We start from the raw sequence: 14,358 nt of genomic DNA, 5'->3' as shown, positions 1-14,358 counted from the left end.
TTACACTCGAAGACAAGAAAATCACAGCAGACATGAGCGACCAAACAGCAACCCCAAAGAAAGAAGACGGCAAGGCCCCGGTGACGGGAGACTATGACCTCTCGACACCAATTGACCCCAACGCCCCGGGGTTGAGGCAGGGCCTGACATCCTATGGCGACGCTCATTTCTCGCTGTTTCTGCGCAAGGTATTTATCAAGGCTCTTGGCTACAGTGAAGACGCGCTCTCGAGGCCCATTATTGGCATCGTCAACACCTACTCAAGCTTCAACCCGTGCCATGCAAACGTCCCACAGCTGATCGAGGCCGTGAAACGCGGCGTCCAACTCAATGGCGGGCTGGCGATTGATTTCCCCACTATCAGTATCCATGAGAGCTTTGCGTCGCCGACGAGCATGTATCTGCGGAATCTCATGAGTATGGATACGGAGGAGATGATCAAGGCGCAGCCGTGTGATGCGGTGGTCCTCATCGGAGGTACGTGAGCTCTATTAAACTAGATTGGAAGACGAGATGAGTATTGACTGATTTGGACAGGTTGCGATAAGACAACTCCTGCGCAGTTGATGGGCGGCATATCTGCGAACAAGCCTATCCTACATCTGGTCACTGGCCCCATGATGCCGGGAAGCCATAAAGGTGTGAGAATCGGTGCTTGCACAGACTGCCGTAACAACTGGGCTGCTTATAGAGCTGGCAAGATTGATATCGAAGATATCTCGGCTATTAACGACGAGCTGGCACCCACGGTAAGGATACTCCGTCACTCGAATGAAAGTCTCACCTGCTGACCTCCGTGACAGGGAGGTACTTGTGGTGTGATGGGCACCGCATCGACGATGGCCTGTATCCTCGTCGGTCTAGGAATGATGCCGTTTAAAGGTGCTACAGCTCCAGCGGTCTCATCAACAAGACTGCGTATCGCCGAACAGACTGGAGGCCTAGCTGTGGCCCTCCATCAGAAGAAGCTCAAACCGCAAGATCTGCTTACCCGCGAGTCTTTTCTGAACGCAATCACCGTCTTGCAAGCCATTGGCGGGTCGACCAACGCCGTTGTACACATGATGGCCATCATTGGTCGTCACCCTGCTGTAGCCGGCACAATCACGCTCGACACATTTGATGAAATCGGAAGAAAGACCCCGTTGTTGGTCGATCTGAAGCCTAGCGGACAAAACTACATGGACGATTTCCACAATTCTGGCGGCATGCTGGCGCTTTTGCACCAACTCAAGCCCCTTTTGCATCTGAACGCCATGACAGTAACAGGCAAGACGCTGGGAGAAGAGTTGGAACGTACGCCATTCACCCCTATTCCACGGGATAGCTTGGTCAACTGTCTTCAGCCTTTCAACGATCCCCTATACCCAGCTTCGGCCCTGGCCGTGCTCCGTGGCAACATTGCTCCAGGCGGAGCTGTAACGAAGCAGAGTGCGTCAAAATATCGCCGGCTATTGAAGCACTCCGGCCCAGCAGTCGTCTTCGCTGGCTCCGCAGACATGGCTCTCCGAATTGATGACCCGGATCTCGAGGTGACGCCAAATAGCGTGCTTGTACTCCAAAACATCGGGCCTGTGGGCAACCCAGGTATGCCAGAAGCAGGCCTTATCCCGATTCCCCGAAAGCTCGCAGCTCAAGGAGTCGAGGACATGCTCCGCCTATCTGACGGCCGTATGAGCGGTACGGCGGGCGGGACTATCGTTCTGCACATTTCTCCCGAAGCGGCAGACCCCGAATCGGTTCTCGGCATCGTCAGAACTGGCGACATCATAACCTGCGACGTGGAACAACGTCTCATCAAAGTCGAGATATCCGACGAGGAGATTAAGAGGAGAATTGTCGCGAAAAAGGAAGCCTTGGCCAAGGAAGAGGAAAGTGGCGGCAGCAATGCGCCTTGGGTGGCAAAGAAGAGAATTCGCGGTTATCGAGGACTGTATCTGCGTTCCGTCATGCAGGCAGAGGGGGGAGCCGATTTTGACTTCCTGACGGCGAATGGTCCACCCCAATAGTCTTAGACAATCAAGATGCAAATGACTCTTGTATAATACATGCTCATGAACAGGACTGGATATCAGGTGAAGCTCGGATAAGTTGGTATAAAGTCATCAAACAGGCCTCGCATGATGCTATCCAGATTCGCGTTGTCGCCGGTGTGCATTGGGTCACCAAACGCAGTATTGGCGAGAAACGATTCGAATGGATCTTGATGCAGGAAGCTTTCTGAGCCACTTTCAGTCGCAGAGCCCAATGGCAGTGGTTGGGCAAAGCCTTCTGAGAAGTTCAGTCTGTGGGGTTCCGCCCCAACAAGGCTGGCACCCTCGTTGTACGAGCTCATTGTATGCGAATGCGCGGGATCTAGTCGCAGAGATCGACGTTGAGCAGGGGGTTCTACATCGAAGGTCTGGCTAGAAATATCTTTGACCCATCGGATGGTCGCCCGGATCATGTCATCCAAGATATCCCGGCAACGTTTTGCTCCGGACCAGTGCTCGCCCGTTGCAGCCAAGACTCCTAACCCGGCGCTGAAGTCAGACATGAGGGCATCCAAAGCCGTCTGCTTTGCTATCTCGGGCACCATCTTCAGACAGTAAAGCATAGTGATAATGCTGAGAACTGCTGAGTGACAAGTATTCCACGTATGTATGAGTAAGTTCTTCTTGTACAGCTGATCAAAAAGACGGATGACCTCAAGAGCGGCTTTAAAGCACTTCTTGAGGATCTCGGGCGATGGATTCGGGATGGCGGGGCTAGGCCGGAGAACGAGCATCCGCAGACCGTAGCATCGGATCTGACAGATGGTGCGGATGTAGTCGGAGTCGGGTGTGTTGGGGATTTGGCTGTACCACTCGTCTAGCTGTTCCAACATTCCTTGCTGCCACTCATTTATGTCAATAACCGCCGGGTAGGCGTAACGCGGTGTGTCTCGGACAATGCTGTTCGCAACGTATTTGAACTCCGAGTTAAGTTTGGCTAGACGGAACAGATGTATCGAGAAGGCCATGTGACCCGGGGGTTGATTGGCAGGTGGCTGGAGTGATCCTTGCAAGGAAGCATCTTCTATATGCTGTGGAAGCTAAGAGACTGTTAGGATGGGTTGGCTGAAGGACCATATACTGGGGCGGACATACCCGAAGATCGCATGCCTCGTCTCGCAGTCCAATCGGGCGACCCATCATAGTCGCGATCATCCTATCCAAAGTGAAAACCACCCAGAATATCCTAGTCCTCATTTCCTGTTCAAGAAGGGAGATACCTGCGTTAGTGTTGATGTCACGCTGCAAGCCCAAGTCAAGGACAGCAGCGATGCACTGATAGTTCAGGTACCATACGTTGAGACGCATGTTGGAACTGTGCATTGTGAATATCGTGAGCAAAAGAAGACATTGCAGTCCAGGAATCGAGCTGTCGATGCTGATTCGATCGAAACTCTGCATCGCAGATAGGCAATATGACTCTCCGGGAAGACGTGCCCTCACTCGACGAGAGAGCACCGTGGACCCCAAAGCGAGGACCATAAATACTTGGAAGGCAGCTGTGGGAGCAGATTCCACATCGATCCTGTTCTCGTACATTTGATCCATCAAAGCCATGAAGCTAGGCTGATGCAAAACGGGGAACTGGCAGTTAATAACGTCAAAGTAGTTATCTGCTAGCTGCTTCGCATGATGTCTGCTTGGCAGTGTCATTGGGCCATGCATCGCCTCAACGAGAGCAGTTGGTATGGACGGGTTCGATACTCCGGTTTTGATTGGCCAAGATTGGTCATCCTGCCGGTTCGAAGTCAACATCAGTCGGGCGAGGAAGTATCCGCTCGACGGCCCGATATACTTTGGGTCTTGGCTACTACCCAATGACACCATGCCAATCTCGTGTGATAGCGTACTGCTGGCAATGGGATCGACCAAACGAGGTCCTGAACGGATAGCCTGAGTGGCTTGCACTGGCTCTGAAGGTTGAAGCGGCTGTGCTTGTGGAGGCTGACTCCCTGTGAGGTTCAGACTATCCTCGGGCGATGCACTGTTGACTCTGATTGTTGAGTCCCTTGCAAAGGTTTCATCACCATCAAGTTCCATGTCAAAATCCCCAGACGGGCCTTGACTTAGGTCGACTTCGGGGCATCTTTCCCTTACAATGCTCTCGAGCCACTTGACTCTCTCGATCAAGTTCGAAATTTGACTAGCTGAATGTCAGAAACATGTGCGAAGGTGGGAACTTTGAGAACAGCCATACGCTCTGGGAAGATCCCGAAGACGGACACTTTCGCCGTCAGTGCAAGTAACTCCGGCCTTCTTGCAATTGTTGCACGCAGGCAATTGCCCGTCGCACTATCAGACACCCACTTAGTACCATGCCATCTTCAATTGAGGTTCGGAGGTCCACTTACACGGATCTTCCGCCGCTGGCACCGAGAGCAAGCGAGCCTCAATCGCGCGGTTCTGCGGGCCTGACGGGGTGTCGGCCGGGAGCTGGTATCTTCGGGCATATTGCGTTTTTCGGGGCAGCCAGTGCTTGGCTGGTTTCCGTCATAACATTAGGAGAGCGATGTGGTGTTTGGGTAGGTTGAAGGGAACGAGGCGGAAATTCTCCGAGGTGGAACAGAGGATGAAGTTGGTTGACAGTAGTGGCCCCAGGCCGTGCGGGGAAACCCCGTGGCGTCAGATCCTTTGTTAGTTTGCTGTGCCGGGGTTTGCCCGCACTATCGGCTGAATTCCGTCCGGATGCGTGTGCTTCACTGCTCTCTTCCTGGCGACGCCATTCACTTGCCTTGGTATATCAAGAGAGGCCATACTAGGTTCGAAAATCGTACCTCATATCCAATCAACCCTGTAGCCATTCATACGACAGATATTGCCGTGCAATACTCCACATCATCTCCTAACCTTGCACGGCACGTCTTCCGCAATTCTGCGCCTCAAACTCCGCATTGCCATTCAGCAAGATGGCCGACGAGTCCCAAAAGATACCAGTGGCCGCTTCGGAGGCCCGTCGTCTGGTTGAAGACATCCTCAAAGGCAATGGCGTTCCCGAAGAAAACTCAAAGATAGTCGCCCGGTGCCTCGTCGCTGCCGACCTTCGCGGTGTCGACACTCACGGCATGAACCGCATTCCTTCCTACATGGAGCGTGTCCGCCAGGGTGTGCTCAACGCCACAGCCCAGCCCGAGCTGAAGCAAGTCACACCGGTTGTGGCGCACGTCGACGGCAAAAACGGCTTCGGCTTCGTTGCGGCAGAGATGGGGATGGCAGCTGCCATCGAATCTGCCAAGACTTTCGGCATCGGCATGGCAAGTGTGTCGCATTCCAACCACTTTGGCATGAGTGCGTGGGTGGTGCAGCAGGCTCTTGATGCGGACATGATGAGTTTGGTGTTCACCAACTCGAGTCCTGCGCTCCCGGCGTGGGGCGGGCAGAGCAAGCTCATGGGTGTTTCGCCGATTGCTTGTGGTGCGCCGGGGAAGGACAAGCCTTTCATCCTAGACATGGCCCCGTCAGTCGCAGCCAGGGGCAAGATTTACAAGGCCAAGAGACGCGGCGAAAAGATTCCTCTTGACTGGGCGCTAGATGCTGAGGGACGTCCTACGGATGATCCCACCGCAGCATTGGGAGGTGTCATGCTACCGATGGGTGGTCCTAAGGGTTCGGCATTAGCAATCATGATGGATGTGTTCTCTGGTGTCTTCTCTGGCTCTGCTTTCGCTGGTCACGTCACTAACCCGTACGACCCCTCAAAACCAGCGGACGTCGGCCACTTCCTAGTCGCCATCAAGCCAGACCTCTTTATGAGTCTGGACGACTTCCGTGAAAGGATGGACTATTTGTACCAGCGTGTTGTTGGGTCAGATAAGGCGGCAGGAGTAGACAGGATATACTTTCCGGGTGAGATTGAGCAGTTGCAACAGCAGGAGCGGGAAAAGTCAGGCATACCCTTGGTACAGGCTGAGATTGATGCCCTCAACGAGGAGGCAACAAAAGTTGGCGCCAAGCCATTGGTAACCCAGGTAGCTGCATGAACTATATCGCTTTACGCCACTCTTAGGAAAGCACTCCATGTTTCATCGAATCGCTGTCATTCTTCGAACGGGGTCTAGCGAGGCCTTTTTTTTTGGTCATGGCTTCCAGTCAGAATGGAACTGGATGACATTTCAGGGAAGTTTGTCCTTGGCCTAAGGTGATCTTGAGACGCCTAGTAATGGCAGTTGACCAGGCTGAAGTGCCGAGACCAGCAAACTTCCTTGTGTTCAAGTCATCATCACCTCATACGTATTCTATTTGGCATTCAATATTGAGGAGAGAAAGGTAGAGATGATCGTAGATTCAATCTATAACTCTAAAATTGACGATACTCAGAAGAGTATCCTGGCGGTCACTGGTACGAGCGGTGTTTTTTATATTTTTCCCAAGGCCATAGATACCCTCTTCCATATTCCTCCAAGATCAATCGATCCAACGTATGGACATCAAGTACCTGAGATTGCTTTGGTGAGTTACGCGTGGCTCCTTCTTACTTTCTACAAGACAAGTTCCCATTCTTACAGACTTGGCAGGAGAGTCAGCTCGGCCCCTTTCCTGGAAAACCGAATCTTTAACCACGCCTTCCCTTCTTCGCCAAAACTTTTGTTTGAAGAAGTGACACTCAATTCGCAGCGGAAACTTCTTTCCAAAATGTAGCTGCCGCAAAACAGACTGTTGATGTACTCGGGGACTTTTGGTAAACCAGACCTCGATTCTTCCCACGTCATCTCACTCCCAGATAACATCATCTACGCCTACCATCCATCCCAAGTTCAATCCAATCAACACCCATTCATTCTATCGTTCTTTTCTTGGGTTCCCCATCATCACCAATATTCATCATGAAGTTCACCACTATCGCTACGTCTCCGCTGTTGCTTGGCTCAGCTTCACTCGCCACCGCAGTGTCTCCTTCTGTACCACTGGATCAGGCTATTCCCCGAGGCATCTCCAGCATCAACCTTCAAGGCACCGACGTCGATCAGAAGAACGATGGTCGTCTTTGTTTCACCCTTGGTACTTTCGACTCTCATTTCGGCGAGTATGATGTATCTCTGGTCGATGAATCTGTCGACGGGCATCTAGCCAATGGCTTCTGCTACAATCATGCTACCAAAGTCGTCCAAGACAGCCAAGGGAATGATTGTGTCTTCGACGATACAGTCAGCAACCTCAGTTGCTCTGCCGAATCTCCTAAGACCAAATTTGACCTGACCGTTCGCCAACCACCAGCCGTCGATTACTCCAAGATATCGGTACGCCCTAAAATGACGCCGTGTACCTCTCTGTTGAGAGCCGTATGCTTGGAAAAGGTGAAAGCCCAGTGCGCTTGGTGCTCTCATCACACTACGGATCCTGAATGTCACAAAGCTACCTTCTGTCCATGTCGTTTGAGTCCCAAATACGGCCTCTCCAGCTCGCCCTCGCCCTCTCCCACTCCGGTATACGATGGAAGCCGGTGCACAGGAGGCAAGCCTTTCCTCCCTGCTTGGCACCAGTATTTGAGATGGTGTCGAGATCACCCCGAGTCGATCAGATGCCCCTATCTGCCGTGGACTTTGAATTCAAAGACAATTCATTCAGACAACGCATTCAACAATGCCATTGGCTTCATCTGGTGTAATCTCCTTGGTCGGTGTCAACATTCCGATATTTCCGCAATAACGCCACCAAAGACCGTCCAAGTAATTCAAAACGCCCTGGAACACGTCTGCACGAGGTATCCGCCCACGTGTCCCTTCATCCCTCCTGTCATGGAGGTCGTCCTATCTTCCATGGAAGTCATTGCCGACGTCTCAAGGCTAGCCACAGCTTTCTTCACCGGCCATGGTCTTGAGGACTACAGTCGCCCAGCCTTGCCAAAATCTTCCGAGACCAGCCACGGCGCCCCCGCTCGCATCGGGCATTCAGACAGCCAAGGCAGTCTTAGTGTTGTCGACAATGCCCTCCGTTCAGCTACTCTGGAGTTCATCTGCGAGGAGCTCTGCAGCCCCTTGTGCGATCACATTCCCTCAATTATGAGGATTGTTGATTCGATATTGAGGGGCAATGCGGACCTACAGGAACTTACCAATGCATTGCAGTATTACCTTGCTAGAATCACCCCAGCTGACGTCCAGACCCTGACAGAAGGAGCTGAGGATATCTACGACATCTTCGTCGCCACGCCTTCAAAACTGGAGAATCTGATTGACGCTATCAAAACCGATTTGGGAACGCTCGGCCTTGACGGCACTTGGAGACTGCTCCGAGCTGGTCTATCCATTTACTTCCGTCTCTCTCCGTCGGACGAACACAATCTACTTCGAACACTTGGAGACATCATTACCCGTTTTGATGCCTCCGGTGCTTCGAGCTAGACCATAGGAACTTGATGTGAAGGGTATCCAAGGGTTTGCGGGAGTTTGACGATACGATCAATAGACAAGAGAGCGATTAGTACACGCACTACACAGATCACAATGTTGCATCGGTTGGTGGAAGTCTCAGTGATCCAGGGTACATTGATCATGAGCGACCGGTTGAAGGACTACACGCGAATGGTGACTGGGGATGAGCAGTATAGCTAGCTACCTAAGTCAATTGATAAGAGCATCGCTTACGCCCAACATGAATGAATGCACCTCAAATGCAATTGTGACACGACCAAACCTCCGACCGGTAGCAAACATTATAGCACTATAGGTTGACACATCGGATCGTAGACTAGTAATCGGATGGCTGGGCCAACGCCTGGGCGCTTGCCTGTTCGATGAATCACTTGGTAAAAGTTCCGAAAATGTGTGGTACTACTTGGAACCATGTCTCATCATGAGGTTGGCGAATGTCAATATTTGTCCATGGCCCTGCAGACCTAAGGTTGTTACCAGTGTTGCGGCACAGCTGGCAGCCGTTCAAAGCCCGCGGCCAAACCAGATTGACGATACCTAACATAATTAGCATCGATGTCGACCCGTTCAGTCGCGCTCCTTGTGGTTGACTTACGCTGATAGAGACGGATGGGACGGCTCTGCATCACCTCTACGTGTTCGTACAAATACCACCTGCCCCCTTTCTTGAGATAGGAGTAGAGCTCGGCAATGTTCTTCTCGGGCTCGGGGATGCTGCAGAGGCAGAGAATGGAAACAATGCAGTCGACGCTGCCCTTTTCAATCTTGCCGTTCCACGCCGTGGGGTCGGAGAGAGACTCGATGCCGGTGGGGACGATCTCGTAGGTGCCCTCGAGCCCGGCGGCCTGGACATTCTTCCTCAGTGCGGGGTGCGCCTCGGTATTGGGCTCGATGCCGTAGACTCTCGTCACGCCCTCCGCGACGCGCCTTCTGACGCCGCCGCGCGCCATACCAGCCCCTGCGTCGGCAGCCTTCTTCTTCTCGTCGCCGTCGCGGCCCTTGGCGAAGATGTCCACCCACATCCCGGACCCGGGCCCGATCTCCAGCACGACACCGCTGACGGGCGGGTGGACGGGCTCTTCTACGACCTTGCCGTCCGTGACGCGGCCCTCAAGGAGGGCGACCATCATGTCCGACCTGCCCACGCGGATGTTGGGGCCGAGCCAGGCCCAAAAGGCGGAGAACCAGGCGTCTTGGACGCGGGACGGGGTCGTAAGGGCTGCGTAGTCGCCTTCGCGGAAGAGGCGGAGGATGGTGGGGGGGAGGTAGGAGAAGGCGTTTAGGAGGAACATCCAGGGGCCTACGAGGGCCCAGAAGATTGCGGTTGCTTCTGTTAGGGAAGACATGACTTTTACCCCTCGATCCGGAGAGAGAGTGTGGGTGAGAGAGAATGAGGAGTGCCTATGGTATGTTAGAAATGGAAAGTGAGAGGGGGCATGAGCTCAGGGGCTCGGGGGAGCTTACAGACTGAACAACAGGTTATATACACAGTTAGAGGAACGAAATACCCGAGGGGCCTGGAAAGTGGTGTGTCCCGGCGAGGGCTGGCCGGTTTATAAGTGGGAGCTTCGCGCAAGGAACGGCCGAAATGCCGGGGGACTTAGAAAAGAGGTATTGCAGATAGTGAAGTGGGTATATGCATCTATCGACTACAGTGACGAGCTGTCGATGCCATTATCGTACATAGCAACCCCACCAACCCCACCATGCTCCCCTCGGCGTCTAAATCTAGACAGCTTCCTTTGACAGCTATCTCTGTCTCTTCTCTGTCTCTCTCTTTTTTCTTTCCTACTCTTCTTGTTTCATGTCTCATCTGTACATCTATTGCGTCCCCAAGCCTTTCTCGTCTCGCGCTCACACGACTTTAATAGTGCCTTCAACAGCGCTTCATATCCTCCGAACACTTCCACCCGTCTTCGCTCATTCGGCTAGTCCTGTTGGTTCCTTATCTACGTCTCGCGAAATGCTGACATCGTGCCTGACAGCCCTGGTCCTCCAACGTCATGCAAGCTAGGGGGTCCCGTTCACGACGATTGGCCAGTTTGCGTCCATCCCGCTTCCCACGCCTTCAAGGAGCGTTGCGTCTGCTGGCGACTGCTCGAACCCGTCCGCGTTGACGAGGTGCCGTTCCCAATGGAGACAAGTCTCTCGGGCAGCTCCATCGGGCTTCGAAGATACCTGTCCATCTGAGGCGCTGGCGCCGTGTAATAGACACCGGCCCTACACACACACACCAACCCACCGAACCGTCAGCATTCATAATCCTGCGGCCACACTGATCAGGGCCAGAGAGGCAAAGAGGCAAAAGCTTACCCGCCATTTGAGGTGGTGGTACCAGACGGTGCGGATCGTTGAGACATCGTGGGGAAGAAAAGGGGTAAGAGACTATTGGTATTTGGTTTGATTGATTTCTTGCAGGTTGCAATGCACGACTACAGTTGTACGAGGATGAATGTTCGCGATAGTATCTACGAGATGCCTCAGATCGCAGCACGGAACAGCTTCAATACATATAGGGAACCTGAGGATGCCATTTCAACCGTCGACCTGCGCGGTTGGCCAGCAGCAAGTTCTGCTCAATTGAGGGAATCGCAAAGGCACGGATGCGCTGTTTAGCCTACGGTTGGCCTCAGTGAGGCTTTCCAGATCTCTCATGAATCTCAGTTGATAAATCGTGGGGAAGGGGAAAGAACACCTCGCGCATCATCTGCGCGACGCTGCGCAATCCTTCAGTCTCGCAGACTACCATCTTTGAGTCGTGTCCAAAGGAGCGAAAGGATATTTTCGGTCACCATGATCGTCATCATTGGCTACACCTGCATACGATTGCCTAGATTTTGGTGCGGATCGTCGACCCCCCTGGCATGGCGCAGCCTGCATACTTGAACAACAGCGCAAATGCGCTCTTTCGAATTGTCGCTGTGGCTTTAGTTCGAGGGCATTTCAGAGCCTGCTCTCCCCCCTCCTTTCTCCCTCTCTCATTCTTCTCGTTGTTTCTGACGCCTTTTTTCCACATTTTTCTGCTTCGCAATTGCGGATTTCCCATCGGTACTTGCAATTTTTGACATTTCCTTTCTGGGCAGCATGGGACATAAGACAATTGCAAGCAGCCGTATGACCAGGCTTGATGCAACACAAGTACACGATGGTGTTGCATCATCGAGGCCATCCGCTGTCGCATCAGCAAGGGTCGATGAGGCCTCCAGAGACCTTGCATATCAATTCCTTCACATGAATCGCTCATCCCGCCGCGCATCCATCGTCAACCACAACACCGAAGTTTCCGAGATGCCTTCACCTTGTGCAGTCTCCTTTGAGCGTCCGCTTTCTTGGACCTTCGACACTCCGCTGCAATCTGGAGACCGGCGTCACTCGTCCTTTGAATCGGAAAACATGCCTAGCCTGGCATATCGTGTCAAACCACAACAACCACAGCCACATAACCCGAGGAAACACCAGAGGGGAAGCCCGTCAGTTGACAGCTTGGAAGAGCGGCCGGGTTCGACAGAGGAGAGACACTGCAAGAGGATCTCGGGTGATTCCGGCTATGGGTCGGATACGCGGCGACGAAGTCGTGACAGGAGCGGAGACTCTTCTGAGTATCAGGACGTGAGGACCAGAGACGTCAAGATCTATCAGCGACCGGGGTCCAACATCCTCATACGCCGATGCCCATCACCTCAGTCGGACAGCGACGGGACCTTGGGTGTGCCGCGACGACGCAAGAGGCATCTACGTAGACATAGCGCTGTTGTCGTTACTCATTCACCTGATGATCCGACTCCTGCACCGAAAGAGATTAGACTTCCAACGCAGAAGACGAAAATATGCGAGGCACTATCGAAGCAAGGCGAAAGAGTGGCGATCAGCAGGGAAAGTCTGGACGCAGAGACGCATATATATGGCAGTGATCTTTCCGTTTCCGTCAAAGGCCTGCGACGAATGAAGGGAACCACGGCTCTGCGCGACCCAGTTGGTAGCCCACGACCCCCAACATCGAGTATCAGGGTCATGAGAGCGCCTAGGGCCATGAGGGCACCCAGCATCACTTCAACGGACATTCCGCCTGTCCCCGAGGATAATGCTCCAAAACAACAGCCTTCGCTCATCGGATCACCATCAATCCGGAGAAGTTCTACGTTTGGAGATGACCTCACTCGGAGGGCTATGAATCGCTTATCCCTTTTCGAGGACGCAGATGGCCACCCCGTCTCCTTTACAGACCCACGCGCCGCTAGGCCGAGCCTACATCTCGACACTTCAATTGAACCTCGCGCACAGCTTGAACGGCCCCTTCAGCCCACCTCACTTAAATTGGCGCGACCTGTCTCCGGACCGCCCAACCTCCCTCTCAACTGGCACGCAAACCTGACACCTCGGTCATCCTTCCTTGCCGTCGAGGAGCAGTCCGACTCTGCCAACGATAGTGGAGATGAATCATCCATCGAGTCGAGCGTCTTCTCAGTCCCGGACTCCCCCGTGGAGCCGTGTCAACTGAATCGGGATGATCCATTAGCATCGCACATGGACGTCATTGTCGGCAACATCTTCCAACGCTACCAAGAATGGAACATCCGCGAAAGGGGTGGACAAGGCCGACGAGCCTCGGGCCAACGCGTCAACACCAACACGCCCGACTCCGGTCGTTCGTCGAGGAAACGCTCGCACTCCGACGACCTACCTGACCAAGACGCCTCAGATGGCGGGGACTCGAACGTGATACCGGGATTCAAGAAGCCAAAAGTCCCATCGAACCCATCGAAGTTGATGTTTGCGTGCCCCTTTTGGAAGAATGACCCCGATAACCACCGCCAATGCTATAAGAAAGTTCTCAGCCAGATAAAGTATGTCAAAAGCCACCTCTACCGGTTCCACGCCGCACCCATCACTTGCCCCTGCTGCGGCGCCGCCTTCCAGGACGAGGAGACGCGGGACCAGCACGCGCGTGCACGGCGCTGTGAGGTAGTTAGCGAGGGGTACATTCCCAGCCACGAGGGCCTCTCCCAGGGTCGAATGCGACAGGTCTCGAAGCGCGCGAACCCAAGCCACAGCCCGGAGGAGCAATGGTTCACTATCTGGGATATTGTATTCCCTTCAAAGCCGCGGCCGTCGTCGCCGTATATCGATGGAGTGCTATCGGAGGACCTCTGCAGCTTACGAGAGTTCCAGACCAGTATTGGGACGGATATGATGCTGGATTACCTAGCCTCGCGAGATCCTGACTTCGCAAACGACGAAAGAAGGGCCGCCATGTACGACCGCGTTGCATTCAACCAGCTCCAGGAAAGGATTTACGAGGCATGGATGGCGCGTCGCGGTCTCCGACAGATCCACGATGCCAACATCTCCACGACGCCGCCGCGCACAGAGTCCGATGAAGCAAGTCGTGCATCCCCAGCCAACGGGGTTTCCTCTTCCAGGCGCGAAGACGATCCGGCACAACAGCAGCGGATGCAGACACAGACGCCGCCGCAGCTGCTGCAGCAGCACCAAAGTTCACAGGAGGAGACGACGGCGATGATCCAGCCTACGCCCGTGCCGCCGGATGTGGCTGTGCAGTTTACGGGCCAGGATTTTGGGGAGGCTGATTTCAGTCGCGATGATATGTATTATGACACGCATACGCAGGCGTTGTTTGCTGATTTGAATGGCTTGTTGCCTGGTGCTGGCCGGTCTGAATTTGACCAGGGTGGGTTTGGACCGCCATATGTAAGGTAAGGTAGACGGCTGAGTAGATTTGATTTTTGATGTTTCGTGCTTCCGGCCGGCTCGGTTTGTTCTATAGTGTGACCTTATCGCAAACCTGGTCTACGAGAATGTTTATAGAATAGCTCTCTTGATTACCACTACTATATTTAATAAAGAAGGATAAGATCTCAGAATGGAGTGAGTATTCCTCCGCTGGCTGCTATTCCCCAACGACTCGTATGTCAAGCACTATCACGGGAAAACTTAGG

General features: G+C 53.5%; 7 protein-coding genes across 7 annotated transcripts; 5 read left to right on the top strand and 2 right to left on the bottom strand.

Moving 5' to 3' along the window:
- Positions 1 to 32: 32 nt before the first annotated feature.
- On the top strand, positions 33 to 2,009 carry CPAR01_06703 (dehydratase; the record flags this gene model as incomplete). The annotated part of the gene is made up of 3 exons (XM_060490974.1): positions 33 to 477; positions 538 to 749; positions 804 to 2,009. 3 exons carry the CDS (start codon positions 33 to 35, stop codon positions 2,007 to 2,009), a joined length of 1,863 nt encoding a protein of 620 aa, XP_060349848.1.
- Positions 2,010 to 2,071: 62 nt separating this feature from the next.
- CPAR01_06702 (uncharacterized protein) lies at positions 2,072 to 4,483 on the bottom strand (the record flags this gene model as incomplete). The annotated part of the gene is made up of 4 exons (XM_060490973.1): positions 2,072 to 3,073; positions 3,129 to 4,176; positions 4,231 to 4,325; positions 4,385 to 4,483. The coding sequence occupies 4 exons, from the start codon at positions 4,481 to 4,483 to the stop codon at positions 2,072 to 2,074; spliced, it is 2,244 nt and encodes a 747-aa protein (XP_060349847.1).
- A 456-nt stretch (positions 4,484 to 4,939) lies between these two features.
- On the top strand, positions 4,940 to 6,010 carry CPAR01_06701 (malate/L-lactate dehydrogenase; the record flags this gene model as incomplete). The annotated part of the gene is made up of 1 exon (XM_060490972.1): positions 4,940 to 6,010. The coding sequence occupies one exon, from the start codon at positions 4,940 to 4,942 to the stop codon at positions 6,008 to 6,010; it is 1,071 nt and encodes a 356-aa protein (XP_060349846.1).
- An 843-nt stretch (positions 6,011 to 6,853) lies between these two features.
- Positions 6,854 to 8,371, top strand: CPAR01_06700 (uncharacterized protein; the record flags this gene model as incomplete). Its single annotated transcript, XM_060490971.1, has 1 exon — positions 6,854 to 8,371. One exon carries the CDS (start codon positions 6,854 to 6,856, stop codon positions 8,369 to 8,371), a length of 1,518 nt encoding a protein of 505 aa, XP_060349845.1.
- A 397-nt stretch (positions 8,372 to 8,768) lies between these two features.
- Positions 8,769 to 9,747, bottom strand: CPAR01_06699 (methyltransferase domain-containing protein; the record flags this gene model as incomplete). Its single annotated transcript, XM_060490970.1, has 2 exons — positions 8,769 to 8,938; positions 8,997 to 9,747. 2 exons carry the CDS (start codon positions 9,745 to 9,747, stop codon positions 8,769 to 8,771), a joined length of 921 nt encoding a protein of 306 aa, XP_060349844.1.
- A 458-nt stretch (positions 9,748 to 10,205) lies between these two features.
- CPAR01_06698 (uncharacterized protein) lies at positions 10,206 to 10,518 on the top strand (the record flags this gene model as incomplete). The annotated part of the gene is made up of 2 exons (XM_060490969.1): positions 10,206 to 10,337; positions 10,387 to 10,518. The coding sequence occupies 2 exons, from the start codon at positions 10,206 to 10,208 to the stop codon at positions 10,516 to 10,518; spliced, it is 264 nt and encodes an 87-aa protein (XP_060349843.1).
- Positions 10,519 to 11,485: 967 nt separating this feature from the next.
- Positions 11,486 to 14,119, top strand: CPAR01_06697 (uncharacterized protein; the record flags this gene model as incomplete). Its single annotated transcript, XM_060490968.1, has 1 exon — positions 11,486 to 14,119. One exon carries the CDS (start codon positions 11,486 to 11,488, stop codon positions 14,117 to 14,119), a length of 2,634 nt encoding a protein of 877 aa, XP_060349842.1.
- Between the last annotated feature and the right edge of the window lie 239 nt (positions 14,120 to 14,358).

This window comes from Colletotrichum paranaense (genome assembly GCF_030867605.1).
Source record: "Colletotrichum paranaense strain IMI 384185 chromosome Unknown Scaffold_5.1, whole genome shotgun sequence".
In the NCBI taxonomy this organism is placed as follows: domain Eukaryota; kingdom Fungi; phylum Ascomycota; class Sordariomycetes; order Glomerellales; family Glomerellaceae; genus Colletotrichum; species Colletotrichum paranaense.
The sequence above is the reverse complement of the archived record's forward strand: the minus strand, read 5'-3'. Positions and strand labels throughout refer to the sequence as shown.